This window comes from Penicillium cataractarum (genome assembly GCF_028827025.1).
Source record: "Penicillium cataractarum strain IBT 29864 chromosome Unknown utg000008l, whole genome shotgun sequence".
Taxonomy (NCBI): Eukaryota; Fungi; Ascomycota; class Eurotiomycetes; order Eurotiales; family Aspergillaceae; genus Penicillium; species Penicillium cataractarum.
This window is the reverse complement of record NW_026622744.1, coordinates 1,012,355-1,038,002: the sequence shown is the minus strand read 5'-3', so window position 1 is coordinate 1,038,002 and position 25,648 is coordinate 1,012,355. Positions and strand designations below refer to the sequence as shown.

Here is a 25,648-nt window from a genome sequence, read left to right as displayed (position 1 = left end):
AATTTTTGCAGCAAAAAGGTGGAATCTATCAACAGGGCTTTGTAGATCAGTGAGCTACAATATAACTTTTTTCTTCTACTTATCATTCGAAAAGGCACAGTGCGATATCAAAGCCTCGATACATGCTGCCACTCATTGCAAGGATCTCAAAGAGGACAAGGAGCCTCGTGAACGTTTTTTACGTACCCCCTCTTACAAGATCCTGGCTGCCAATGGCAAACCCCACAATTTGTCATTTCCAAATAAGTACACTGCCGCTGCATGCTGCGGGCGAGGTGATGCAATAAGCACTAGGAGCCATGGCACCTGCTTCGTCCAATAGCAAGTAGACACTGACGGATTGGGCCAAGCCTCCCGTTTCTACAGACGCTCTTTACCAAGACTCTAGAAATTCTATTAGATAAATAAAATTGCCTTGGACCGAGGGGAAAGTCTTCATTCCCGAGGATGGTGGATTTCGCTCTACGTCTAGAGACAGAGTCCAATATGAAGAGCCCTTCACAAACTCAAGTCGATCATGCTGATGCTGATTTTGATATCTGCAAAGTCCGCACAGCCCATGAAAGCCCCGCGGACCTTGCCCTTGCGAACATAACACCCAAAACAGGTAATGATTACATGTAAAGCCCGAATGAAGCCAATGTGGGGTGTCGTGCTTATGTTTGCGTCCAGGCCTGGAGATGTCCGTTTCCTATGATAAGACGCAGAAGAATCCCTTGCAAGATGACGAGCTTTCCGAAGCGAGGAAGAAGCCTGAGTCCGGGGAGCTTGGACAAGAACAAGGCCCGAATGAGAAGACTCAACCGGGGTTCTGTAAAGCAAAGCAGCCAGATCAGGCACTTCCTGGTAACGCGGAGGAGAAAAGTTCCTCACAACCAAGTTCGCAAGATTTGGTTGCGGACAAGGCCGTTATCTTTGAAGACCCAGATGGCGAGCAGTGGACTTTTCCGTATCAAAAATGCAAGACTTGGAAGGTAAGATTGATTAATTATGAGAATAATCTGGTCGCTTTCTCTAATCGGACGCAGGAAGTGGAAGAACTGATACAGGAGGTATATCCGGACTATCGCCCATCCGATCCCCCGGAGGATGTCTCAAACGAGAGCGAGAAAGAGAAAAGTCTGTCTACCTACTTTTTCAGGCTCAATCCTACATCAAAAGTTCTCAAAAAGCACTGGGAACTGCTGGTTAGGCCTGGGTGGACGTTCGCGATCGAGCTTCCAGATGAAGATGAATCAGAGCCGGAAGATGCGTCCGACGATTCGGAATGTGTCGACATACTCTATGTGACGAAATATTTCCGCATTGACGACTCGGGCCGCTCTGTGTTAGACCGTGAGACGTCTACCAAAGATAAACCCGCCGTCGAACTCTCGGACCAAAGTCAATCAAAACAAAAATCTGTTTTGGAGGAAGAAATAGAAGTTCATCCCATCACCTTAACCACTGCCCAGGGTAACACTATGTTTGAGGTCGGACGACCCGTGCTTCATGTTAATTCCAATATCCTGCTTGAAGCTTTGAAAGCTACCATTGAGTTTGAGTCTATCGCAGACGATATCAAGGATGCATGGGATGATCCAAAACTGTCGACGGATCTTGGCAGTGGACTCTTCATTTATCCATTTACAGATCTTTATCTCAACCGGGAGAAGCTCCTCGAATATCGATCAAAGGTCAAGGAAGCCCATGACGTCGAGTATAGTGAAACATGTGCGAAGCACATTGATATTCTCATCGACTATCTATATAGTCATCCAAGTCTTCCAGTGAAGGAATGGGACTTGATGTGGAATCTTCAGATTCGAAAATCATCATTCAACTCTCTCAGGTTCCTTCTGAAGCCTGGATCTGATGTTTATGTTAAAGAGCACGGAGGGTTGAATGCATATGTGATTGAGTCCGTGGGGGGAGGGCCTTCGTGGCAGTCTCCACACATTCCCCCACAACCTTATTCCGTTCTCGTGTGGAATCTGAACCATGATGGGAGATTTCTAACTCGATCAGTTCGAGAAATTAATATCCCCATTTTTGACGGAGAGCGCGAACTAGATTCGCTGCCACTGTTTCCAACTCGCTTCTATGAGGAACACGACGCTTCCAACCCTCTCCAACAGCAACTCGTGGAACGGGGGAAGAAGTTTGTCGAAATGGTGGCAAGTCCTTCTTATAGAGGCTATACTGGACCGAGTAAGCTACAAGGAGTTCGACAGGTAATCCCGCCAACCACAGGAGTACCGATCTTGATAGCTGATAGAGACACAGTTTCATCAAGCCCGTGTAATCATTGACCACAGCAGCCAGCCATGGAACGAGTATGTTACGGATTCCCCATGGGTGCCTGTGAAGTCCATCCCCGATCTGCAGCTGGGTGCGAGAACACGCACGCCAAAGTGTACATGTCCAGCGTGTGATGTCGAAGACCCCCTGTTGAAGGTTGTTCGACGCTACAAATTTGACGACTATGATGATATCGATTTACAGTCAACCAAACAGCTGACTGATCATCAATACCTTCTCTGTTGGTCTCATGTTCATGGGTTTGTGCTGAAAGACCGCGCCTGGGGTTTGTTATGAAATCCTCTCATATCTGTTTGGGGGAAATATTCTAACCTCTCTTTTAGACGTACTTGAAATGTCTGGACTGGAAGAGCCCAAGATTCGGAAGGATGTTTTTGATTTGGTAGTCATGAAGCCCGAGAGAAATAAGGAGATGATCAAAGCCATTTGTGAGATCTATGGTGGATCGTACATCCAGAACTTCAGATCGGACTTCATTGAAGGCAAAGGCGAAGGCCAGATTTTACTACTTCATGGCCCACCGGGCACCGGAAAGACACTTACAGCTGGTACGGGATCACCAGCTTCTGTATCTTGGAGATTTTAATATTAATGAACGCGGTTTACAGAATCTGTGGCTGAATATTGCGGAAAGCCTTTGCTTAGTATCACTGCCGCTGACCTTGGTCACAGTCCAGCCGAGCTCGAGGAGAAACTTCTTCAGTTCTTCCATGATGCACAGAAGTGGAATGCAATAGTTCTCCTTGACGAGGCAGATGTTTATCTCCAACAGCGTGCTCAAAATTCGGAACAGAATAACAATGTTTCAGGTCAGTTCTCTACTTCTTTTCGGAACGGGGATGTGGCTATGAAACTAATGTCAGTGTAGTGTTTCTACGCGCTCTGGACTACTTCCAGGGTATTCTTTTTTTAACGACAAATCGGGTGGGGACATTTGATGAAGCATTCATGTCGCGAATTCACATACAGATCGGTTATGACAAACTCGAAGATAGTTCCAGGAAGCAGATCTGGGACAACCATTTTAAAAAGCTTGCAAACAGCCACAAAAATGGTGGGCCCAAGATTGAATACTCTTTCCTCGCAAAGGAGTATGTCAAGACATCACAGGCACTAAAGAATCTGGATTGGAATGGGCGTGAGATTCGAAATGGTAAACTTCTATTTATCGAATTTCTTGTTCCAAGGTCGCTGCTAACGAGCACTCAGCATTCCAAACTGCGGTCACTCTTGCATGCTATGATGCAAAGAAGGAAGAGGAACAGAACCCGGGAACAAAGGTTACCCCAGTGCTGACAGATGACCATCTGGATCAAGTTGTGTCTATGTCACATAATTTCAAAGACTATTTGAAGACTTTTGTGACCGACACAGCTTATGCATCAAGGGCGAGAAACGACAGAAAAACGACTACTGGATCCGATTGAGTTTGAATGTCGATTTTTCTCGAGGTAGAATTTGACATAGAAGAGACTTTGGCCTTATTCTCGATTTTGCTTTTCGTGATCAACGTAGATATCATTTCAACATTACCTTGAAAGTAGAGCCTAATGTGTGAGCCTGAGGGCTGATATCGTAGTGCGAGCCTCATCGGTCAGGCCGCCAAGTTCTTGCTACTAGTATGTGCATAAGAAGGGAATGGAACAGTGAATAAATCAGTTTTATTACGGAAGGATCGCTGACCAGATCAAGTTGCCTAGGGAGGATATTATCCGGCATATATAACACTATTCCAGTTCCCAAGGAAAAGATAAGGCCACAGAACCTTGTCGCCATAGCCTACCAATACTGGCGTTGCTCAGCCCCAACTAGCCCGTTTAGGGGTCAGCATCTAGTGGTTGTGCTCTGAGGAAACCCATTGATTATGAGAGCTATAAGAGTAACCAACTTGATAGGAATTAATAGACCGTGAAAGCTAGGTTAACTGGATATCAGACATGTTTCGTTGTCAGATAAAAGAACGTTGGAACCGGTTCGTCCCCCACACGCGCTAAGCCCAAAGAGGGCAACACGCGGGAAGCTCTCGCCGGCCTTTTCTCCCCTCGCCAACTACCACTCTTTTGCTCATCTCACTTGATCTTCACCTATTACCATCGCTGCTCTCTGCTCGACATTTAATCCTATACTCCTTCAGGCAGTGTGCACCAGTGAGGTCGAAAGGGGATCGGAACCCCCACCACAGACACCATTATGGACATCGATATGGATCTCGACCTGGGTCCGGAGCCGGAGCTCGAGCAGCCGCCCCAGCCCATCATTACCGTGAGTCATGGAGTGCCGTTGATCTATTCGCTCCTATGGTGGCGCGATTGCTGATTGAAGATGCAATTATCTCTCAACAGGATGCGACAACACAAGAAGACCTGGTCGATCCCCTCACCGAGGACGCTTTGTTTGAAAAAGTCCACGTTCGCGGGGTCGACGAATTGACCACCGACGATATCAAGCAATTCGCCAGCACACATTTCACGAACGAGGCACCCACCCGTGTGGAATGGATCGACGATACATCTGCCAACATTGTCTACTCTTCTGCCGAGGTCGGCCTCCAAGCTCTCACAGCTTTGACACAGCTCAGTGAGGAAGAGGGCGATGGCGCGTCCACCCTGCCCCCGCTGCGTCTACGGTCGGCCAAGCTCCTCTCAACACACCCTGACTCCGTTCTCCAAGTGCGATCCGCCGTCAAGACAGATAAGAAGCAGCCACGCGCCCACGAGAAGAGTCGCTTCTACCTTATGCACCCTGAACACGACCCCCGCGAACGCCTGCGCCAGGAGATATCTGACCGACGACGAGGTGATGATTCGAGCGATGGGGACTACCGGCGACGCCGCTTCGACGATCGGGAACTGCGCCGGCGTAGGGACCGTGACCACGATGACCAATTTGATGCCAACATGTACGACGATCAGCCCCAGGGCGACGGCCCCTCCGAATCCGAACGCGGCCGCGGAGAGGACCGAAGACGGCGTGGACGCAGAGAGTTGTTCCCGGAGGATGAGCGCTCGTCTGGGCGACTTCGCAACCGCAGTGCCTCCCCTGGCCGTGACACACTTGACGATGCAGACCATGTCGATACCCGCAGGAAATTCCGGGAGCGCTCCCCACAAGACCGTCGTCGAAACCAGGGCAAAGAGCTCTTCTCCTCTGCCGACTCGGGGGCCCGTGAATTGTTCCCCAATAAGCCTTCCTCCAGTTACCTAAAGAAAGAGCTATTCCCCAGCAAGCCCAGCAACCACCGGAGGTCAGATGCCTTTGACGCCGCAGACGAGACGCCCGATCTCCTAGGGCGAAGAATATCTGTACCGATGGTTGATGGCAGCTCCGATCAACGAAACCGCAATGTGGAGCTCTTCCCCGACTCGACTTCTGGGGGAATCTCCCGTACGGAGGACCAAGGCTTTGCCATGCGTAACGCGGGGCGCGGCATGTCGATCAAAGGCCGGGGATCGTCTGTTCGCGAACTGTTCCCGAACAAGTTCAATGACAATGCTGGAAAGGAGCTTTTTACCGAAAAGATTGAGGGACGCGGAGGTCGTCGCCAGCGCGCGGAGGATTTGTTCGGCTGAGTAGAAGCATTGATGACAGTGCCCAATCTAGCTGTCTCGACTTTCTTTTTCTTTCATCTTTAGGCAGAGGGATAGCATGTTGAAACGGCGTTATTATGGATCTTTTTACGGTGGAAATCGCATATCAACAGACTCTGCTCTTTTACAATTTACATTAATTATTCTATACATTTACATCTCTTTGAAAGACTTCATTTTCATTGCAATTCACCTCAAGTCTGCCTCACCGTCGAGTCGTGGCATTGACTGAATGTATATGGGAAGCGCCGCCTACCATAGTGCCGCATTTTAATTTGGCGCCACACCACACACACCTGGGCTCTTTCATCTTTAAGATTGCTAAGCTCCGCCAACCATCACCATGGCACCCTCCACCCAAATAGACGAACTAGCAAGTGCTATAGTCGCCCGATTTCTGCGGACAAATGCCTACACCGACACTCTGCAGGCTTTTATTCGCGAGGCAGGTCTTGCTCCGGACGTGGGGCAGGCCTCTGGCGACGACACTCACAATTTGACGATCCAAAGCTTACTGGAGGAGAAGAAGGCGTATGACCACAGTGTCAACTTTGAGAGACTTGGCAGTGAGAGTAAAGAGATTGCATCATGGGGACTTCCAGGTAAGATCGTCGTTGTAACTAGGCGTGCTCTCAATACGAATAACCATCCCCGTTTGCGAGTAGAATGATGCTGACATAGAATTAGCACCATCTAAGCCAACTATTATTTCTACTCCGACGTCTTCAAACTTACTGGCTGCGTCAGTAGAGTATTGGCAAAAGCCCAGCCTCGATGGAAGCCATGTTGATTCTGACCTCGCGACGTCAATACGGCCGCTCATCGTGTCCACGGGCGCCGATAGACAGATGCATTTGCTTGAGACAGTTTCCGGATACGAGGCGATAACTTCATTCTCAGGCCTGTCAGACTCACCTGTACTTTCATTCGTATCGATCCTCCAAGGTCAATACATTCTAATGACCAATATGTCTGGACACCTGCTTCTCCAGCGCGGCCCGGAAGTCCTGCAAAGCCGAAAAGACCATGCAAAGTACGCCGTCAAGGTCATTGTGCATGAAGAACTAGACGACACGGGCTCTGTGAAGGCCTTCTGGATTGCCACCGCGGGATGGGATGCGACTGTCTTCTTATACCGAGTCTCGATCGAAAATGGTGACCAGGCTCCAACACCCGTCATTGGCGACCCCGTTGCACGCATTAGATTGACTACAAACCCGGAGTCTCTCCTGTTCGTGCGCCACGTCGACACAGGCGAATTGCTACTCCTTGTCTCGCGCCGCGACTCAAGCTACATCTACTATTACCAGGTTGAGCCGAGCCTCTCAAATGGCACACACCAGATGCAGAGCGACAATGCCCAAAGCTCACTACCTGAATGCCGTCTACTTGGACAGCAGAACCTGGCACCACACTCTAATGCGTGGGTAGCTTTCTCTCCGTCTCACATGGCACTCAGCCCTCTTGATCCGGGTCTACTTGCAGTGGCAACCTCCTCAGAACCGCATATGAAGGTGATCGTAGTGCGGCTGCTTTTCCCATCAACCACTTCCTTCAATGGACCCAATCCATCTTCTCCCGATGCAGCTGTGACGCAAGCTTCACAGGCCCTCGAAGCTCTGGCCCTGCAGAATCGGGAAGACGCCGCGATCTTGATACAGGCGAATACGTTCGCTCCTCAAACGTCTTACTCGACGCCGCAGGTAGCTTGGAGACCTGATGGGTCGGGTGTCTGGGTGAATGGGGATGATGGTGTCGTGAGAGGTATCGAGATTAAGACTGGCAAGGTTGTTGCCTTATTGAAGGATGGTCATGAACCTGGGAGTAAGGTGCGGACTATCTGGGCTGCATACGTTGCTATACCCGACAAGGGTGATGATGCAAACGAGGAATGGGTGATTAGTGGTGGATTTGATAAACGGTTGATTGTTTGGAAAGTATAATATTCGATCTGTATATGACAAAATGATATACCGTTGTCGGCGTGGACTACTGGCCGTCTGGATATTCAATCAAAAGAGTTCTACTATTTACTGGGGTGTTGCCCTCCATCGATCAACCCGCTCGCCACTGAAAGGCGAGAGAGCAGTAGATATATGAAGAGGGCAGGGTTCGTTCTTGGCACGTTGAAAAATCCTTCAGCAGGCGCGCATAAAAAGAGCACGTTGCTGTACACACATATGCCGGGGTAGATCGAAAGATCTGGGGAAAAGGGAAGCTCAACATCAATGTTCGAGCATGCTGCATGGGCAAGATAGCAATGCAATGCAAGGAAAAGCAATTGCATGCTTCCACCGAAAATTGCAAGAGCAAAACACAAAAACGGAGGGAAAAAGTGTCTCTCCCACTTGGGATCGACACCGTTGCGTGGATATCGAATTAAGCCTGTTGATTTCTGTGTATCAAACAACCCCAGATGGATATACCGCGCAAGGAATAAGCAGAAACCAGGCCTATTCGACTAGGACAGCGGGACTGTCTGATCTTGGTTCATCGCACATAACGTTTATGTTCTCCGGCTCCTTGCGCGCTCGAGTTTTCCTCCTCCCATGAATTTTCTTTTCGATTCCGTCCACGTTTATGCGACCTCACGCTTGCCCTCCTTGCGCTCCTTCTGTTTCGTTTGTTAGTTTCGGTCGGTGGGAAATCGGTGTGTAGTTGTTGGAAATGGATAGATGGTGGTGGTGACGGTGGATATCAACGTACCAGAGCCTTGGCGGTGCCGTGCAGAGCGTGACGGTGGTTGCGGCGGAACTTGGGGTCAACACCCTTGAGGGAGGGGTAACGGTTGGTCTTGGGCTTCTTGATACTGTAGGAGGGAAGCCATGTCAGCGCTGTTTTCTCTGGTCTGTTCGTGGTGGTGGTTCATGGGCGTAAATGAATTGAGAAAGAGAGCCAAGAGCCATTGCCCAAGTCGAACAGAGGTTCCAAGTTGTCCTGCTTGTCACATTCATATCCCACTCCAGCTTGTCCGCTTCAGGCTCTCTTTCTCAGACGGGTCGTAATCGAGTCGGAGGGTGACGCTTGAGGAATTGGGTATGGCGATATAAGGGGATACGCACCCGTTACGGTGAGCCTTCTGGCTGCGGTGGTGCTGGGACGCGTTCTTGGACTCTGTAAATCGCAGAGAATGTCAGTGGTCGGGCGGAAAAGAATTTCGAGAGGTCCGGCGCCAGCTGAGAAAGGCGCCGGTCGATATGGAGGACGTACTGGCCATCTTGACGGGTGTTGTCGATTAACGTGGACGGGATGGTGAAAAGGGAGGAGTGCTGTCGGAGTCGAGCCCAAGTGGATGGGTTCGGCTAGGGCTTTTTCCCGTTTGTGTGGGATCTCGCTTACCGCCGCGGGAGTCGTGCACGGACGTCATTTCCCCCGTACCTTAGCTATTTTAACATAGAAAAGTGCCTGGTTTTTATGGCTCTGGTCATTATTCTAGATAGATAGCCAGGCAATGATTAATCGTACAGTTGATTTGTATGATGGGCAGTATCCGTCTATTCCTCATGCCTTTGTTCTGTGTTGGTGTGACCCTGAAACCTCAACTAATCACGTGACCTTGAAATTAGCAAATACAACACGTGACTTCACTAGTGTATCCATCCATCTCTATGGGCGCCAACTGACAACCATGTTAATAACTGCTTCGGGAGGAGATGGAAATGCATTCGGAATAGATGAATCAAGATAACATGAATCCTTCAGCATTTTGCAATACATCAATTAAAATCAAATCTATCCAAATGACAACCCGGCTACCGTAGAGTTCAAGTTGTTCGATATTCTAACCTATTTGTTCTATGTCTCTCAGCAAATTGGCTGAGACAGAGAGCGTTGAAATATATGGCTGAGTCTCCTGAGAACTAGCCATTTCCATGTTCATTATTGCAATACCTTTGCTATTCTTGTCTGGTCTTAACTTGACTATGTATGACTGCAGTTGTTGATGCCGGGTGGTCCCATCCACGTGACCTGAGCCGCTAGGGAACAACCGGCGCTCCGACTTCGACCTTTGCAACGCAACCTTCAAGAGGGATACGTCCGGTCTTTGCATTCCCCCAACCATTGCAAAATGAACTCCTTCCGCTTCGCTCGCTCTGCCCTGAGGGCCCGTCCCTCCATGTTCAGCGCTCCCGTCCAGCGCCGTGGATATGCCGAGGCCGTCAACGACAAGATCAAGCTGTCCCTGACTCTGCCTCACCAGGTACGTTGAACCGATCTCGGGATCAACATCCCTTTAGCTTCATGGCTCCAAGACTAACTGTGGTGATATCTCATAGACCATCTACCGCTCCACCGGCGTGTGCGTTACCCTCCCTGTCGCGTCCGTCCTCGTCGCTCCCTGAAAAAACTTACTGACGAACCTTCCGCGACTACAGTACCCAGGTCAACATCCCCGCCGCCTCCGGTGAGATGGGTGTCCTCGCCAACCACGTTCCCTCCATTGAGCAGCTGAAGCCCGGTCTCGTTGAGATTGTTGAGGAGGGTGGCGCCACCAAGCAGTACTTCCGTACGTCCGATCTACCTCCGCCGAACGAATGAAGATACAATGGAATGATGCAGCTAACAATTGCTTCCCGGTGATAGTGTCTGGCGGTTTCGCCGTTGTCCAGCCCGACTCCCAGCTGAGCATCAACGCCGTCGAGGGTTACCCCCTGGAGGACTTCAGCGCCGACGTATGTTCCGATCAGCCTTTGCGACAAAACCCCCCAGATTGATATCGATCTAACTTTCTTCGGTACAGGCTATCCGCGCCCAGATCGCTGAGGCCCAGAAGATTGCCAGCGGCAGCGGCAGCGAGCAGGACATTGCCGAGGCTAAGATTGAGCTTGAGGTACGATGATTCTCCAATTTCCCTCCGAGCTTGAACCGCCAGCTAACTTGCGTCCGAATAGGTTCTGGAGACCCTGCAGGCCCATGTCAAATAGATGTACATAACCACTTGATCGTTTCACCCCTACCTTGAACTTGTAGAATTACAGCAATTCTCTTTTGTTGATCGCTCCTTCCGTTTTTTCGTTTCTTTGGTAGACGGAAGGTCGGCAGTGGCACCTTCCTCGGCTGTCAACCCGACCTTCCCTTCCTTTCTCCCCCTTCTTGGTTTCCATTCTGCTACTCAAACTTACTCTCTTGATCTTCTCTTCCATTTTGACACGCTCGATCATGGGGTCGATGAGGGCTCCTTTGGGAAGAATTGATACGCGCCTGAGAATGTCTGACACTCCCGCGGATGAACCGGTCACCTCCTCATTCCCATCTATTGTCGCATTTGAGGACCTACTGCAGCGTGACCAGAGGCCCCTCAACTACATGGGAACATCTCAGCCCAAAATGGACCCTCGAGTCCAATTCGCATCTGAGACGTCCCACAACCCGATTCACGGTCGAGGCATCGGCAAGCCATATCCTCGACTAGAGTTGGACGTCGCTCTAGACAAATATCACTCGCTGGATGGCTTCACTGAACCCGTGAGCCCACGGAATACTCCAGCCTCGATCAGTTGCTGTGAAAGCCCTGAAGATTCAGCTCGGCCCGTTGAGACCCAAAACATGCGTACCAGCTCTGCGCCGCAAATCCAGTCTTTGGCCTTCGAATGGTTCGATGGCAAGTCAGAGGGAGACCTGATGCACTTTGACGGCAATTCAGAGAGCAAAGCTCAGAAACGCCGGTTCTCGGCTGATTATGAGCATCGCTCTTCCACAATCCTCCCGCCGAAAGACCTCACCCAAACCACCGGCACAGCTTCCAGTGAGAAACCCGAAGACAATTCTCCACATATGCCCTGCGTACGATCCTCTCCGCCACCTACGCCCTCTCCAAAGTCGCGCTCACCTCCTGCAGACCGTCCCATTCCTACGGTAGAGCGAAAGGCCGACTACATTGCTGCGCACGGCCAGCAGAAGCATTACAAGAAGTGGAAGGGTTCAAACCGTGCTCTTGCTCAGCGGGTCTCACCATATCGTAGCCCGCCCAAGGCACCCAAGATTCGACCTCTGAATCGACAGTCTGACGTTCCGTTCTCGTCTCTTTTACCTTCGTCGGGCCGCCAAGAAGGTTCCAGAGACCTGGCAAGTCAAACCGACCCAAGCCAGGAAACAGTTGAACACAATATTCCCGCGGATGAGAAGAATGTTGCAACTGGCGCGACAGATGCCAGGGTTGATGAATCCACTGACCCGTCTTCCGATCTCGTGGGACTCTCGTTTTCGATTTATCGAGTTCAGCATCCTCAACAACACTCAGTCCTAGGTTTGGGCGGAAGTGCTTTCCAAGTCGAAATGACCTCCACACCATTCCCATTTCACGTCTCAGATCGTGAAGAAGAGGAGGCTGAGCATACTGTCAACCGCCCATCGTTCGAGGACTTGGTGTTCCATCATTATGTGGTCTTGCCCGCCGTCGTTGCACGCTTCCCTGTTGCTGTGTTTTCGATCTTGAACAGGGCCTGTAACTCGCGGATCGGTACAATCCTTCTCTACTTGGAGAAGATGTTTTGGTCGATTGTCATCGCATTCTTCCTTGCTTTTTTGGCCAAGTTCCGCCGCCGGCCTGGAAGCGGCCCAGGTGCTGGACACGGACACTGAACCACGAACGCATCCCGCCGTTGAAACGGTGACTTCTTTCGTGTCGTGGCAGCCAAGAGACGTCTCCTGGAAGCCCTGAAAAAGTGGCAATTTTCATTACGATTCGAGTATTCCTACTGAGAATCGCTCTGTTGTTGGGTTGTCGACTTGTATTGCGGAGTCTGTTAAACATTTCTTACCTGAACACCTGTCATAGTTGTGCCGGATGAATCATCGGCTTCTATAATATGTATATATCTTATCTTGGTTGGTGGAGGCAGGCCCCAAATGCTTTTCATTCTAGCAGCAACCTGTTTCTGTCGCATTATTCAATTCTTGTGGCTTAAAGACTGTATGATTAATTAAATCATTCCAACATCCATACGAGGAGAGTTAATTCTGTTACATAATTATTGGTCGTAGCCTCTTCGATAAAAAGCCCGTGGCTGGATATTTCCAAGCCCTTACGGTTGTTCTTGATGACGATTCCCCTCCTTGTAGTTGTCCTCCGGCTTGTGTCTTCTTCACTGGCCTCTTCTTTAACATAACTTACTTTATATAAACCGCCGAACAAGTTAACTTCTATATGGACTGTTCCTGGAACAATTTACATATGGGGAACACGCCAGTCATTTCTACGTCCATCACCACAAAAACTAGGCACATTTTACCCTGAATGAATTCAAATAGCTCAATTGAGTGGACTGTTACAACATCACACGTCATTCTCGTTCTCGCCACGGATAATTTCTTCAGGATGGAAGGTACCAGATAACTCTTCCAGCGTCCATGATACTTAACCTAACCCTCAGCCTAAAGCTCCAGGTCAGTCGCAACTTCACAGCAGTCTTACCTTCAGTTCTCTCATCAATTAGATAGCGCACCTGGCTAACACTAAGATACTTGTGAGCGTAGGACCGCGCCAACTCCGGGTGTCACTCTGTCATAGTTGTGTCAAGTCTCGGCACTGGGATAAAATCAAGTTTTGGGCATTCTAGTGGAATAATCAGTTATGGCTAGTAGCATTGTACAATCTAGAAAAGTTGAATGTCTGTAAATACTAGATTGAGTACGATTAAATTTGTTCTGATGTGATTGGATGGTGGATTTATCGACATCACTACCACGTCATGGACGCAATATGTATCTTGAGACAAACATATATTCTCGCTCATACCTTAGAGAGAATGGGAAGAGCGAAACGTCGCCGTCTCATAGAAGTACTATCGCGCAATCCATTATGTCTGATCGATCAACCAACGGCGGTCCTCGCAATGGTAAGCTTCCAGATCAACTCGACTCGACAGAGTTGACAGCGACAGCGACAAAGTTACGTCGCTGTTTCGCCTTCCACACTGTTCAATCAAATAAGCAGCTCTAACGGAAGATTTATAGACACCCAAAATGCCCAACAAGGCCCTGGGCATCACGGTGACCAAAACAACCATCCTGGAGGCACAAACAACAGCCGCCACCCCAACGATGCTGACATAACCATGGACTCACAGTCCAGGAGCAGTGATGTCGCCGCAAGCACTCCCTATATGCCCCAGACAGGGAACCTCGTCGGAATCGTCAGACATTCGCCGCATCAGCATGACCAGAGAGTAGATCCCGACCCGGGTAAACGTCGCCGCGAAGATGTCGCTGGTAGCAGTCGGTGGATTCCTCAAGCTGGGAAACCTACGGGCAATTCATCGTTTTGATTGAAAAGGCTGATCAATAGTGCATGCAATATCTTGTTGTGTCTATTGTTTCTTGTAATATTAAGACCTGTGATTTACTACATCCGTTTCGTTTCACCGCTCCTGAACTAATACGTCGTCACGTAACCTCACCCTCTATCGCCTCGATACGAAAGACCCAATCTCGCCCTATTGACCTCTTTTCTCCTTTCTCCCTCCCTTTAACTCCTCTATCTTATACATTTTCCGGCATACAGCCCTCAGGAACAAAATTTCTGCTTGCATCAACAAGCTCCGACTACAGCTACGTAATATCGCTACTCTCCCCGTTACCCTTACCCATTAGGATCTCGCCCCATTCAATTACCTTATAGACGACTGTACGGGCCGGGTTCAAGCTGTACGAGATTGGGATGGAGCTCTTTACCTCCCAGCCGGGTCAAATTTCCATTTTATGGATAGCCTTTTCGGATTCATGACCCTAAGTGGTTGGCAAGACACGGAAGATTGCCAGGAACTGGAAACGGCGTTTTACGATCGGGCTCTGGCTAGTCTTGCTGTGCAGGGATTTAGCAAGGCGGTCGGGATGTTGCTGTATGGTGTGGAGCGGCTTCTCAAGTTCAAAGACGAACGAGCCGAGCACTATCTAGATGGGTATCTTCGAGGTTTATCTTTCATGAACGATTTCGTGTTCTAGTATTAGATCAGTACCGGGCGAGACCTTGCTGCGTGTAGGTTTCAGGGTTTGCACTCTCGAAAGGATTAAAACCTATGTCTGCTTCCGACGGAATAGAAAAATGACAAGAACCGATTACGACGGACCTCGCACAAATCAAGCTATTGGACCTTGGGTGTAGTGAAGCATGTGCTCGAATTCCATTTCTGTAGATATAGCGAAACGAATGTATGAGGAGCACCACGGTAAAAGGTGGAACTTGACATGGGAAGATTGAGGACATTTCCAAGGATTTGCAATTAAGACTCTTCTCTAGCAGCTTCCAACCGAGACATAGCCTTGACTACATGCTCCGTATAGGGCTTTGAGTCCTGAAACACTGTGTGGTTGGCAGAGTTCATGGGTTTACAGCCATTATTCTTTGCACTCAACAACCCGATGTTCAGCGGACAGAGCATCTTATAGGCGCTCGACCAGGCTGGATGAAAAGGAGGGAAACCTGGGCTTGGAGGCAGAAGGGAGCCATTTTCGGCGTCGATTTCGTAGGTCCCTATATTCTTGCGGTTTTATAGGGCTATATCCGGGCTGTTTGCACTCCGATGATACTTATTCTCTTGACAGAATCCATCATCAACGACTCAAACTTGAATACCCCTTGATGACTCCTAGTCTTAGTGCAGATATTTAACATCAACTTCTACAGGAGCAAGCCATTGTACAAAGTAGAAACGTGAAATCGGGCGGTCTTAACAATATTGGCCCCAGAGGCCAAGAGATTACGGACACAATCCTGTACAGTATGGTTCCGTCCCATATAATCTTGAGATTAGCCGTTATAGCACGACAAATAAAATGCAGAACGAAAAAGGGAAATGATATTGAAGTCAATGACCCAGACCCGCCAACATGTCCAAGTAAAAAAAGAAGTCAAAGAAAGAAAAGATCCATAGATTCGCTTGCCTCATCAATCAAGTAAAAACAAATGTCCTATCCAAGTCGTTCATTTCCATTGCCATCAAACATAGCGATCCATATCCATAGTAAAAATCAAGGCAAAAACGTCAGAAAAGGTATGAGAAAGAGGCCGTCATATCAACAAAACCAGAAACTCATTTTATACAGGTCATCACAAAAAAGCAACACAAAAAAAAATCAAAACTGGGGGGAAAAAGGGGGGCTAAGGAGTTAGTCCATGCTTACTCAAACTCAACGCCATGCTGCTGTCTCTCTTGCTTGGCTCGGGCTCGCTCTGCACGCCGGCGTCGCCGATTATTAGCGTACGACCCACTAGCTTCGGTGCCGGTCCATGTTCCCGGTGAAGTGACACTGCCTGGACCATAGGGCATGCTTGAGGGTGCCGCGGGCGCGACAGGTGGAGGAGGTGGCATATGGCTGATTTGAGATTGGGAGGGGTGGAATGAGGAGGGAGGCACGCTTGCCGATGGCGCAGCGGATGCCGCGGCGGCAGCTTGTTGCTCTCGTCGAATTTGCTCGGCTTGTTGGCGCTCAAGCTCTTCGACACGACGCCAACGGTCAAAGTCACGACCTTCGTCACCAGAGAGGGAGCCTGCACTACTGCCGCGACGGCGCGAATTTCTGCGCTCACGACGTCGTGCTTCACGTTGAGCAGCGGCTTCTTCTTCAGTTAGGCGACGAAGAGTTACGTGTCGGCCGTCGTTGTGCATCTTCACTTTGACTGATACCGGCGGGGACGCGACGTGGTCGGATCGATGCCGACTATCATCTCGGCGACGACTACTGCTGTTGCGGCGATGGCTAGAGGCAGCGCCTAGTGCGGCACCCGCAGCTGCACCAGCTGCAATCTCCTCTGCATGGTGGGAATGGTGCGAGTGTGGCCGCTCGGGAGGAGGGAAGTCACCAGACAGTTCCTGGTGAATGGGAGGAAGGGGAGGGATATCTGAAGGGGCACCATGAGCAGCCCCCGTTGCCATAGGCTCAGGGGTGAGCATGGAGCTTTCAGATGCGAGTCGTGGAGGCCGTGGCCGAGGAGTCAGATCAGTAGGTGTCAAGTCACTTTCAGTGTACGGGCTTGGCCTTCGACGTTGAGGATAAGGTCCAGAAACAGCGTCGGGTCGTCGTCGCTTGCTGTTTGCTCTTTGTAGAGCCTCATCTTCATCCTCTCGGCGGCGGATATCCTCCAACCGGCGCTTTTCCTCGTCGTCCTTGTCCTTGTTGCGACTGAACAGCCGTTTCACAGCCGCAAAAGCACCGGCCCCGAGCAATGCATCTCTTACACCATGGGACGGACGGCGTTCCGGTTGCTCAGACAAATATGTGCTGTTGTAATAGTAGGAAGAACCAGGACTCTGAGGCCTGCTAGGAGGGCGACCGGCAACTGGTGGGCGAGCAGGCTCTGGTCGGCCGTCCTCCAGCCTGCTAAGAGAGTCTTCGGTGTAGCTGTCAGTGCGAGAGTGGGCAGGTCTGTAGCGGCCAACCTCGGTATCTTCTTCACGTTGTCGTCGGCGATCCCACCACTTCTTTGCGAGCATGCCAGCACCGGCCAATGCGCCAATCTCAAGAATCTTCTTTCCCCATCCCCCGCCGCCACCGTGATGGCGAGAAGACTCGTCGGAATATTTTTCGTCCGAGTAAGATGTCCGAGACTCTTCGTATGCCTCGCTCGAGTGACGGCTGCGACCGCGTCGTTTGAACAATGAAGCTAACCCTGCGCCTAGAGCGCCACCTGCAAGAGCAGGGCCGAGCCCGCCACCACCACCTCCATGGTTTTCTTCCACAACCGAAGGGCCCGTGTATCTGCTGCCATGCTCACTTGCCATGTGGAATCCCTCATCGTCGTAAAGGTAAGAAAGGATAAAGTAGGTGACTAGGAGCGCAAAGACTCCAACCGCGTAGAGAATGAAAAGCACCTTGGGCGAGCCATATAGCGTCAGACCCAACGGGATTTGAGCAAGTCCCAGAAGGGCTAATGCTCTACCGATCCACCGATGAATCTAAAAAATTCAAAGATTAGCTTGGTCAACATGCTGTATCTCATGACGGGGACGTACCACAAGCTTCAACGGAACGTGATGGCGAACCCGTTTGCTTTCCTTTTTATGCATAAACCAGCCCCAGAGAACCTGGAAAATCACCATCACATAGATTGCGAGACCGATTCCATGGTGTGGGTTGGTTAGGCTTCGCTTTGGGCCAACGGCAAACCAGCCCAGCACAAAAACCACCGTGGACAAGAGAAGCGTAAGTATTTGGCACCACGCGTGGAGTTTAAATGCCCAGAATGGGTTCCATCGGGAGTAGTATCGAATGATTAGGGTGGAAATGGGCACGAGGCCCAAGAAAACAATTGTTGCAATGACACCGTGCGCAATTATCATGGAATGGTACCCGGCCATATCCTTAAATCGATTGCCCATGCCTGAAGTGCGTTAGCTAAACCGCAATTACCGGATATTCCCATGTAGACTGACCGTTGTATCGCATCGTCTCGAAATTTAAACCCATCAAGTTGGGCAGCAAAAAGGTGTCGCGCTGCGTGTCCCAAGTGCCATCTCCAACATGAAGGGTATTCGACGAGTACGTGCTGCTCCCGGGAGCCGTGAGCCCCGAGTCGGACATGGTGACGGTGGTGAATGCTTTGTGCGATATCGATGCTCTGGAATGTCGGGGTTACCGAAGGAGAATTGCTGACGGAGATCTATTCAGATCCCCCGATCCGAAGAATGCACCATGCGACGGGATCGGCAACTCAATTGAGATCGTGGATGACAGGACTTTCCAATGTCTGAGTCGATGAACCGCAGTTGATGGAAATGTGGAAATGGGGCGTTTCCCCGGACACGATAACACTTGATGATGTCTAGTGGTGAGCGACGGCCAGCGCGTATTGAAGGAAGTAGAAAAGGAGGAAGGAAGTCGCACAATGCCGGGAATTTGAAAGACCTAGTCTTAAGCAAGATTGAGGATTGTAAAACCAGCCAAGAGTCACCGAATTGATGAGAATGATCAAGGGTCGTACAGGATCAACAACAAGCGGGCGAAGTGAGCGCTGTCAACTGTCTACCGCTTTTGGTTTAGGCCGCCAACGCATAACCAGAGCAACGGGCAGATCCAGCTGACCGCCTTCCAGTTTAAAGTTCCATCTGATAAAGTCACCTGACCTTATCAATGAGGGACCTTCGGCTCAACTCGGCCTTCGGAAACCTTGCTTATACTTGTACGACGTCAAGATTAGGAGTTACGAATACAATAAAAGAGAGCCCCTTCATGAGAATCACCGTCAATCATGGATCGCACACAGTTGGAGATTTTTGTTCGGGCGCTGTCCCGGTAAGTGGCCACTTTGGAAGGGTTGAAATGCGGGGATAATCACTGATCATTCATCATAGCCTCTTGGGATGGACATAGTAAGTCGTATAAGCTCCAGTACACCCGCCTGGGAGCTCTGAAAATGAGGGGAGCTCATGAGCTCACAATTGGAAACAGTATGGCCAGTTGGTCTTTGTCCTTCTTCCCTCTGCCCATTTCGATGTGGCGCCGGAAGTCCACGTCGGGGGTCTCCATCGACTTTAACTTTATCAACCTACTTGGGTTCACTTGCTATGCTATTTACACTGCGACTTTTCTTTACTCCCCGATGATCCGGGATCAATATGCGGCAAGGCACCCTGCTGCTGCCGAGCCCACCGTTCGTTTGAATGATTTAGCATTTGCGGCGCTCGGGGTGATCATGTGCCTTATTGCATATTCGATGTTTTGGCCTAAAATTTGGGGCCTGCATACTCCTCGCCGCCAACATGTGAGCTGGACTATGAGGGGCCTATTCAGTGGTTGCGTATTAGCGCCATTGGTGGTGACCTGCGTGGTCTTAGCTCGAAGCCCCGAAGGAGGAAACGACCCATTTGGTTGGGCTTGGATCGATGTGGTAAGTGACACATATAAGCCTCTTGGTTGCCTGATTCTTAAAGTTATTTTTATACCCCGACGGAGTCTAATGCAAGGGCCACACCCAATGTCTTTTAGATTTACACTTTCTCATACGACAAACTTGTCATTACGACGTTCAAGTATGTCCCACAGGCTTGGATGAACTATCGGCGGCAATCGACGGTGGGATGGAACATTTGGACCATTATTCTGGACCTCATTGGCGGTATTTTATCTCTGCTCCAACTGGTCCTCGATTCTAGTCTTCAAAGTGACTGGAGTGGCATCACGGGAAACCCCGCGAAGCTACTACTTAGCAACATCACCATCTTCTTCGACCTTATTTTTATCGTTCAACACTACATTCTGTACCGGGACGCCCCGGATCCCAAGGCACAGTCGGGACCCGATTCGACCACACCTTTACTCGACGAATCTAATCCCTTGGCTTAGCCGGGTTGATCAATTGGCTGGTCGATCAATGAGAATCAAGAACAGGCGAGAGTGATAGATGGGGAGGGGGCTGAATTAGAGACATTATGTGGGGAGAAGCACTATTTTTGTATATAATTGTCTTTCGGCATTTACAATGCCCCGTATCTACATAGAACTATCGGGATCGGTCCTAGATCATAGCTTTGAGACACGGGAGGGGGAGTCTATCTGTGAACCTCAACTGTTGGTTTTTCTGTTGGTTCTCATCTCTCGTGTATACGTTGCCTGCCATACTCGGCATTCGGGACAGCTCGCTTCCTTAGCCACTTCATTCGTGGGTTGACTTTCACCTATTCCCCACCTCCTCCATCCCAGCCCTATACCGAGACACTCTTGAGTTTCCACGGGACAGCAAGTGCATGAATGCCAGCGCATGGCGATTAGAAATCACATCGACTGCACCTGAAACTCGGTCTTAGGCCAACAACAGCTTTCAGCCCTATCCCCGATCCGATGCTGCCCAGCTGGGACGATCCCTCAGATCCCCTCGCTAATCCCTCCCCTCCCCACCTCCATCTTCGATGCTACTATACCCAGGAGAGCGGAACTCACTGCAGGACTTCTGCAATACCCTGTCGCATTGTACGGCGCCACATGTGCGGCTCGGCACTGCACATCATCGTTAAGTTATCGACACCGCTTCTCGCGTCTGAGAGAGACCGCTCCGCTCGTATCCATGGGATTGTCTCACCGTCCTCTGACTGGTCCGATGGCCGACTAAGCACTAAATTTGTACACTTTGGCCAATCAGAACTGCAGTTGACGTCCCGACAGGGATCACGTCTCGGTTGTAATCGTCGGTGTCGGACTAGTCGGGCACTGTCCAAGCTGAGCGTGAAGCGTTTCTGACTTCCTGTAGCTTATGTCTAGTTTCCTTTGCTTCGCTCTTCCTTTTTTTTTCTGTTTTTACTTTCCTCCCCGGAAGCCATTCCCCCTTTCCCCCCAGCTCGAATTTCAACGTGACTTCTCACCCCTGCTTGTTTCAGGAGGGATCGACGAGGTAGCATGCGGTGTCTCGAATACGCTTACCGTACTCTTTGACTGTTTATCTCGGCAGCTGGACTAGGTTACATACTACCTTAAACCGTGGGCGCGCGTTTGATACTACCTTTATGTTGCCGTTGCGTCCAGGCCCCCAGATAATTGCGTGTGCCAGGCAGAATAACAGGGCTTGTATGTTTAAACTATTTCATTTTACTTTTTTTTGGCAGATGATTGTTTGGTTCTGGGGAATTTACATCTCGGAGTTGCCGTGAGAAGGAGATCATGCTATTTCTGGGGAGGAGGTTATCGCAGTTTGGGTCGACGGTAGTATAGATGGGCGGTTCCATAGTTCGTAGCGGGGGAGGCAAAATAAATGGCGGGGGCTCTTCGTACTTTTGGACTCCACATGAGCATCATTGACAATTTTGACAGCAGTCGATTTCCGGCTTTGGCTACTGGTGCAACCCACAACCGTAGAGGTAATAATGGACCTCTATTCCATATGGGTCTAACATTACGATACGGATCACTGCCGAATTTCCCGGGGGGAGGGGGGGACCTACGAGTCGCTGCATAATCCATACCTATACAAGTAATTACTACGTTCAATTTATCAATTCATGCATTAGGATTATTGTTTTGACTTGAGATACGACATACATACTGTTTACTCGTCGAGGGCTAAGAATCGCACCTACTCGTACTGTCACTACTGTGTCTCCTTGAGAGTGGCTTAGCCCAGCGCCCAGTAGTTAACATGTCCTGCCGCCCGGTGGAGTCTGCATACCTTCTCTCTCTCCCAATCAACAAGCTCATTATCACTTCTGAAAAGAGTTTAACGATGCGCAGCATACTCTTTCCCGGGCTCGGCCTTGGCGGAGATCCTCGGGGTTAAGGCAGAGTACCGTTGGTCAACCCTCGTACAATCAACCAATCAGCGTCAATGATACCACATCCCATTTGGGTAAATGATGGGTCGCTCATCCCCGACTTACAATGTCTATTGAGTCCTACCAGGGATACGGATTCCCCTGTAATGCTTGTAATGCCCGCCTAGGTCATTCCAGTGACTTCACAGCTGGTCGAGTACCGACCCCCGGCCTCAGCCCTACTCGAGGTATCCAATAGGCGTACCGCCAACACAGGAGTATCTGCGTCTTTTTTACCTTTTACGCTCTTTACAGCTCTTACGTCGATCCGTTGGTGCCAAACCATGGCCGCCATGCCTCGCTCTCCCGGCATGGAAGTAGTCTGAATCATACTGAATCATTGGGTCTGATTTTATTTTACGATCGATTTGGCCCTACTGGGGTTCCAACATGTACCCTAACCCATGGGGGCGGAACACTATTAACTAACCTAACTGGCCCTGTCGACTCTTCTGCGTCTTTGCTTTCTGTGCTGGCTAGTGGCTGCTTGGATCAGAAGTGGACTCTTGTTTTATTTCTTGTTGGTTCCCTTCACAAATCCACACACAGCTCGCACCTACCTCCTAGTTCGTGCATCTCTCTTCATTATTATTCAACGGCGCGGTTATTTGTTTCTTTTCTTTTCTTTTTCTTTTTTTTCTTTTCCTTTTTCATTTTTATTCCACCTTCTCCTATCTGAGTCAATCTGCTTGCAGATCATCTTTTAAATTCCTAATTCCGCTTTTTGGAACGCCTGGCTAGACTTGATTGTAAAGCACTGCCTCCCCATCTTTTGCTCTTATATACAGATCGGAGTATCCGTTCCGGAGTCATCAATCATCATCATCATCCACGGACGCATTCAACCTGATCCTCCCCCTCCCCCCTCAGCCTAAATACGCCATTGCCTCCTGAAGATTAACTCTACAAGCCACGGTTCTAATCTCGACCTCCACTTTCGATCTTCTGACAACTCTCCACCGTCCCACAGGATTGCGGAACGGCTGAACAATTATAAATCTCACCCTGTCCGGACACCGATCACTTCACCACGACAACAGTACAATTCTATTCCACTCCTCAATATCCAGCATATGGCCTATCGGGTCTCATTAAATCAGCAATTTGGATCTCACCTCCCCATCTCCTCCTTCTCCAAGCCCCGTAGTGGTTGATATTATGCACGCCAAATACTCCCCCACAAGCGCCTTGCTAGACTTTGACAGAGAGATTCACCATAATCCGTCGATGCTTTCCGACGAGGGTCTATTGATCAGCTCTGAACGATTCTCACCACTGCCCGACATGTCTACCATGCGACCCGCACATTGGAGAGCTAAGGACATGGATGCCCCCGTGCCTGACAGCGCCGCAGGTGGCCCGTTGGGTCTGACGGAGATCCCAGTCAGCTCCTCGACGACTGCAGCTGGGGTCCAACCGCCGCTGGGCTATGCGAGTGCCCCTCAGGACGTGACGTCTTTCTTGGCACCGGAGACCTACTTATCAGACCGAGACTCGCCCGTCAGCGATGCTGTAGGATCTCTTTACGCTGCCGAAATGATGAGACCTATGTCTACTTCGTCCATTGACCCTGCTATCGCTTCCACCTCTGCTTCACCCTTCATGGAGCCTTACTATACATACGGGTCGTCTCAACCCTCGATGCACCAACCAATCCAAAGTGTCTCTGGCTATAATCACCACCAGATCAACAAATGGTGCATGGAGAGTGACCCAACCGGCGGACTCTACCCGACAAGTCCCCCTTATCCAGCAATTAGCCCCCTCGCCTTCCCCTCGACTGAACTCCCTCAAGCTTGCTATCCATCTTTCGCCGAAAACATGACCACCACCGAGCAACAATGGATCTCCCCTCTCCCCACCAGCTTCTCAGCAGCCCCATCATCTACCTCCTCCACCACCGCCCACACACACGACAGCAACTTCCTCTCCCCATCTCTCGACTCCTCGTCCGCAATGAGCACCTCCCCAGCACCCACAATCCTCTCCGACTTTGAATCCTCTTCTTCCCGTCACCCATCCTCACCTCCCTTCAACCCAGCCGACCTCTCACGCTACGGTATCCCCGCTGGCGACGGGCTCTGGCGATGCGCCCATCCGGGTTGTACCTCGCAGGCCTCTTTCCGACGAGGCTGTGATTTACGCAAGCATTTCAATCGTCACCGCAAGCATCTCTTCTGCCGACACGAGGGTTGTCCGCAGTCCAAGCAGGGTGGGTTCTCGAGTAAGAAGGATCGTGCTCGCCACGAGGCGAAGCATAACCCTGGCATCGTTTGCGAGTGGGACGGGTGCGGGCGGGTCTTCAGCCGTGTGGATAACATGAAAGATCATGTGCGGCGTATTCATCGGCGTGGGGGCAGTCGCTGATAGTGACTGACTTCTCGTGCATGCCTATGGATGATTATGCTTTTTACAAGAATTATGTGTTATGTTGATGCTGGATGATTTCCCTTTTTTCGGATGAGCGTTCACCAAGTTGGGATCTATTTCTTTTGTTTGGTATTGGGGTCTGGAATCTGGGTCTGTTTTCTTTTTGGGAGTTTCTATTTTGACCTGTATCAATAAATACATTGGGGCTAGCGGGTCTCGGTGAATTGGCGAACTTGACTTTCTTGTTCTAGGGGAAATCGGGGGAATTAGACGGGGTGTTTTTTTGGGGGATTTCGTTTACTGAGATTTTTTGACAGAAAAGATGGAAAACGACCGACAAAAAATTGGCGACTGGCCATAGCAGTTGGGGCGCATTGGGATCGGATTGGATTTTGCCTTCTACCACTGTCATTGATAACAATACAAGACATTTCTTCTCAGCTATGGGATTATCCGAGAAATTGTAGTGCCTTGGATTTTTCCTTTTTCCTATTTTTATTACCGTATTGAATATCCTTTTATTTCCGATCGCCTTGGATCAGCCTTGAACTTTGAATTCTACTTTATTTTCTGTCGATCACCCCCAACGAGTCAGTTTGACTCGAACTGTCAAAACCAGCATGCAGCCTCAACGATTCAAGTCACTATTGCAGATGATCAGTCCAAAACAACCCGTACCAGCCACTGATAGGAGAATCGATAATTATAGTAGTCGCAGTAACCAATCGAACCAAACCCAATGCCACCCCGCACTCCAACCTTCCACGCCCAATTTCCAACACATCCTGCTAGCGATCCATCTAGCTATCCTTCCATCGTGACATCGCAAGCAATATTGAATATTGAACGAAGACGTAGATAGCTGCTTCCCCCTTTCTTGCATGAACTTCAAGTCCAGCATCGCCCACCGCACTATTTTTAAGCTCTGTACTATTTTGTTCCCACGCGGGTCCCCACCAACGCCGCAACAATGCCCTGATTTAGCCAGTGCTGACGGTGCAGAACTGTATCGCAGCTTAACCCTTGAACACACAACTAAATTAGCCATGTAGATCACCTTCATGTCATTTTCTAAATAGAAAACCTCCACCAGCAAATTCCATTCGGTCACACCGCATCCTCAAAAACACAGGACTCGAAAGTTCCAGCTTCCAG

General features: G+C 49.9%; 11 protein-coding genes across 11 annotated transcripts; 9 read left to right on the top strand and 2 right to left on the bottom strand.

The window, feature by feature from the left end:
- Window positions 1-486: 486 nt before the first annotated feature.
- On the top strand, window positions 487-3,728 carry N7496_009501 (ATP-binding protein; the record flags this gene model as incomplete). Its single annotated transcript, XM_056702415.1, has 8 exons — window positions 487-607; window positions 673-974; window positions 1,029-2,190; window positions 2,258-2,566; window positions 2,625-2,849; window positions 2,910-3,110; window positions 3,170-3,454; window positions 3,511-3,728. The coding sequence occupies 8 exons, from the start codon at window positions 487-489 to the stop codon at window positions 3,726-3,728; spliced, it is 2,823 nt and encodes a 940-aa protein (XP_056551415.1).
- A 763-nt stretch (window positions 3,729-4,491) lies between these two features.
- On the top strand, window positions 4,492-5,870 carry N7496_009500 (NCBP3 domain-containing protein; the record flags this gene model as incomplete). The annotated part of the gene is made up of 2 exons (XM_056702414.1): window positions 4,492-4,563; window positions 4,644-5,870. 2 exons carry the CDS (start codon window positions 4,492-4,494, stop codon window positions 5,868-5,870), a joined length of 1,299 nt encoding a protein of 432 aa, XP_056551414.1.
- Window positions 5,871-6,231: 361 nt separating this feature from the next.
- On the top strand, window positions 6,232-7,831 carry N7496_009499 (uncharacterized protein; the record flags this gene model as incomplete). Its single annotated transcript, XM_056702413.1, has 2 exons — window positions 6,232-6,490; window positions 6,576-7,831. 2 exons carry the CDS (start codon window positions 6,232-6,234, stop codon window positions 7,829-7,831), a joined length of 1,515 nt encoding a protein of 504 aa, XP_056551413.1.
- Window positions 7,832-8,314: 483 nt separating this feature from the next.
- On the bottom strand, window positions 8,315-9,185 carry N7496_009498 (60S ribosomal protein eL29). The gene is made up of 4 exons (XM_056702412.1): window positions 9,099-9,185; window positions 8,951-9,002; window positions 8,595-8,697; window positions 8,315-8,502 (listed from the first exon to the last, which is right to left on the bottom strand). Exons 1-4 carry the CDS (start codon window positions 9,103-9,105, stop codon window positions 8,467-8,469), a joined length of 198 nt encoding a protein of 65 aa, XP_056551412.1. The 5' UTR covers window positions 9,106-9,185; the 3' UTR covers window positions 8,315-8,466.
- A 709-nt stretch (window positions 9,186-9,894) lies between these two features.
- Window positions 9,895-10,884, top strand: N7496_009497 (F1F0 ATP synthase subunit delta). Its single transcript, XM_056702411.1, has 6 exons — window positions 9,895-10,089; window positions 10,166-10,188; window positions 10,265-10,395; window positions 10,473-10,561; window positions 10,630-10,719; window positions 10,781-10,884. Exons 1-6 carry the CDS (start codon window positions 9,958-9,960, stop codon window positions 10,811-10,813), a joined length of 498 nt encoding a protein of 165 aa, XP_056551411.1. The 5' UTR covers window positions 9,895-9,957; the 3' UTR covers window positions 10,814-10,884.
- A 164-nt stretch (window positions 10,885-11,048) lies between these two features.
- Window positions 11,049-12,470, top strand: N7496_009496 (uncharacterized protein; the record flags this gene model as incomplete). Its single annotated transcript, XM_056702410.1, has 1 exon — window positions 11,049-12,470. The coding sequence occupies one exon, from the start codon at window positions 11,049-11,051 to the stop codon at window positions 12,468-12,470; it is 1,422 nt and encodes a 473-aa protein (XP_056551410.1).
- A 1,219-nt stretch (window positions 12,471-13,689) lies between these two features.
- N7496_009495 (uncharacterized protein) lies at window positions 13,690-14,155 on the top strand (the record flags this gene model as incomplete). Its single annotated transcript, XM_056702409.1, has 2 exons — window positions 13,690-13,726; window positions 13,845-14,155. The coding sequence occupies 2 exons, from the start codon at window positions 13,690-13,692 to the stop codon at window positions 14,153-14,155; spliced, it is 348 nt and encodes a 115-aa protein (XP_056551409.1).
- A 454-nt stretch (window positions 14,156-14,609) lies between these two features.
- On the top strand, window positions 14,610-14,831 carry N7496_009494 (uncharacterized protein; the record flags this gene model as incomplete). Its single annotated transcript, XM_056702408.1, has 1 exon — window positions 14,610-14,831. The coding sequence occupies one exon, from the start codon at window positions 14,610-14,612 to the stop codon at window positions 14,829-14,831; it is 222 nt and encodes a 73-aa protein (XP_056551408.1).
- A 1,175-nt stretch (window positions 14,832-16,006) lies between these two features.
- On the bottom strand, window positions 16,007-18,407 carry N7496_009493 (uncharacterized protein; the record flags this gene model as incomplete). The annotated part of the gene is made up of 3 exons (XM_056702407.1): window positions 16,007-17,782; window positions 17,840-18,207; window positions 18,260-18,407. 3 exons carry the CDS (start codon window positions 18,405-18,407, stop codon window positions 16,007-16,009), a joined length of 2,292 nt encoding a protein of 763 aa, XP_056551407.1.
- Window positions 18,408-19,074: 667 nt separating this feature from the next.
- N7496_009492 (putative L-cystine transporter) lies at window positions 19,075-20,168 on the top strand (the record flags this gene model as incomplete). Its single annotated transcript, XM_056702406.1, has 4 exons — window positions 19,075-19,118; window positions 19,178-19,195; window positions 19,275-19,713; window positions 19,812-20,168. 4 exons carry the CDS (start codon window positions 19,075-19,077, stop codon window positions 20,166-20,168), a joined length of 858 nt encoding a protein of 285 aa, XP_056551406.1.
- Window positions 20,169-23,350: 3,182 nt separating this feature from the next.
- Window positions 23,351-24,490, top strand: N7496_009491 (putative C2H2 transcription factor; the record flags this gene model as incomplete). Its single annotated transcript, XM_056702405.1, has 1 exon — window positions 23,351-24,490. One exon carries the CDS (start codon window positions 23,351-23,353, stop codon window positions 24,488-24,490), a length of 1,140 nt encoding a protein of 379 aa, XP_056551405.1.
- Between the last annotated feature and the right edge of the window lie 1,158 nt (window positions 24,491-25,648).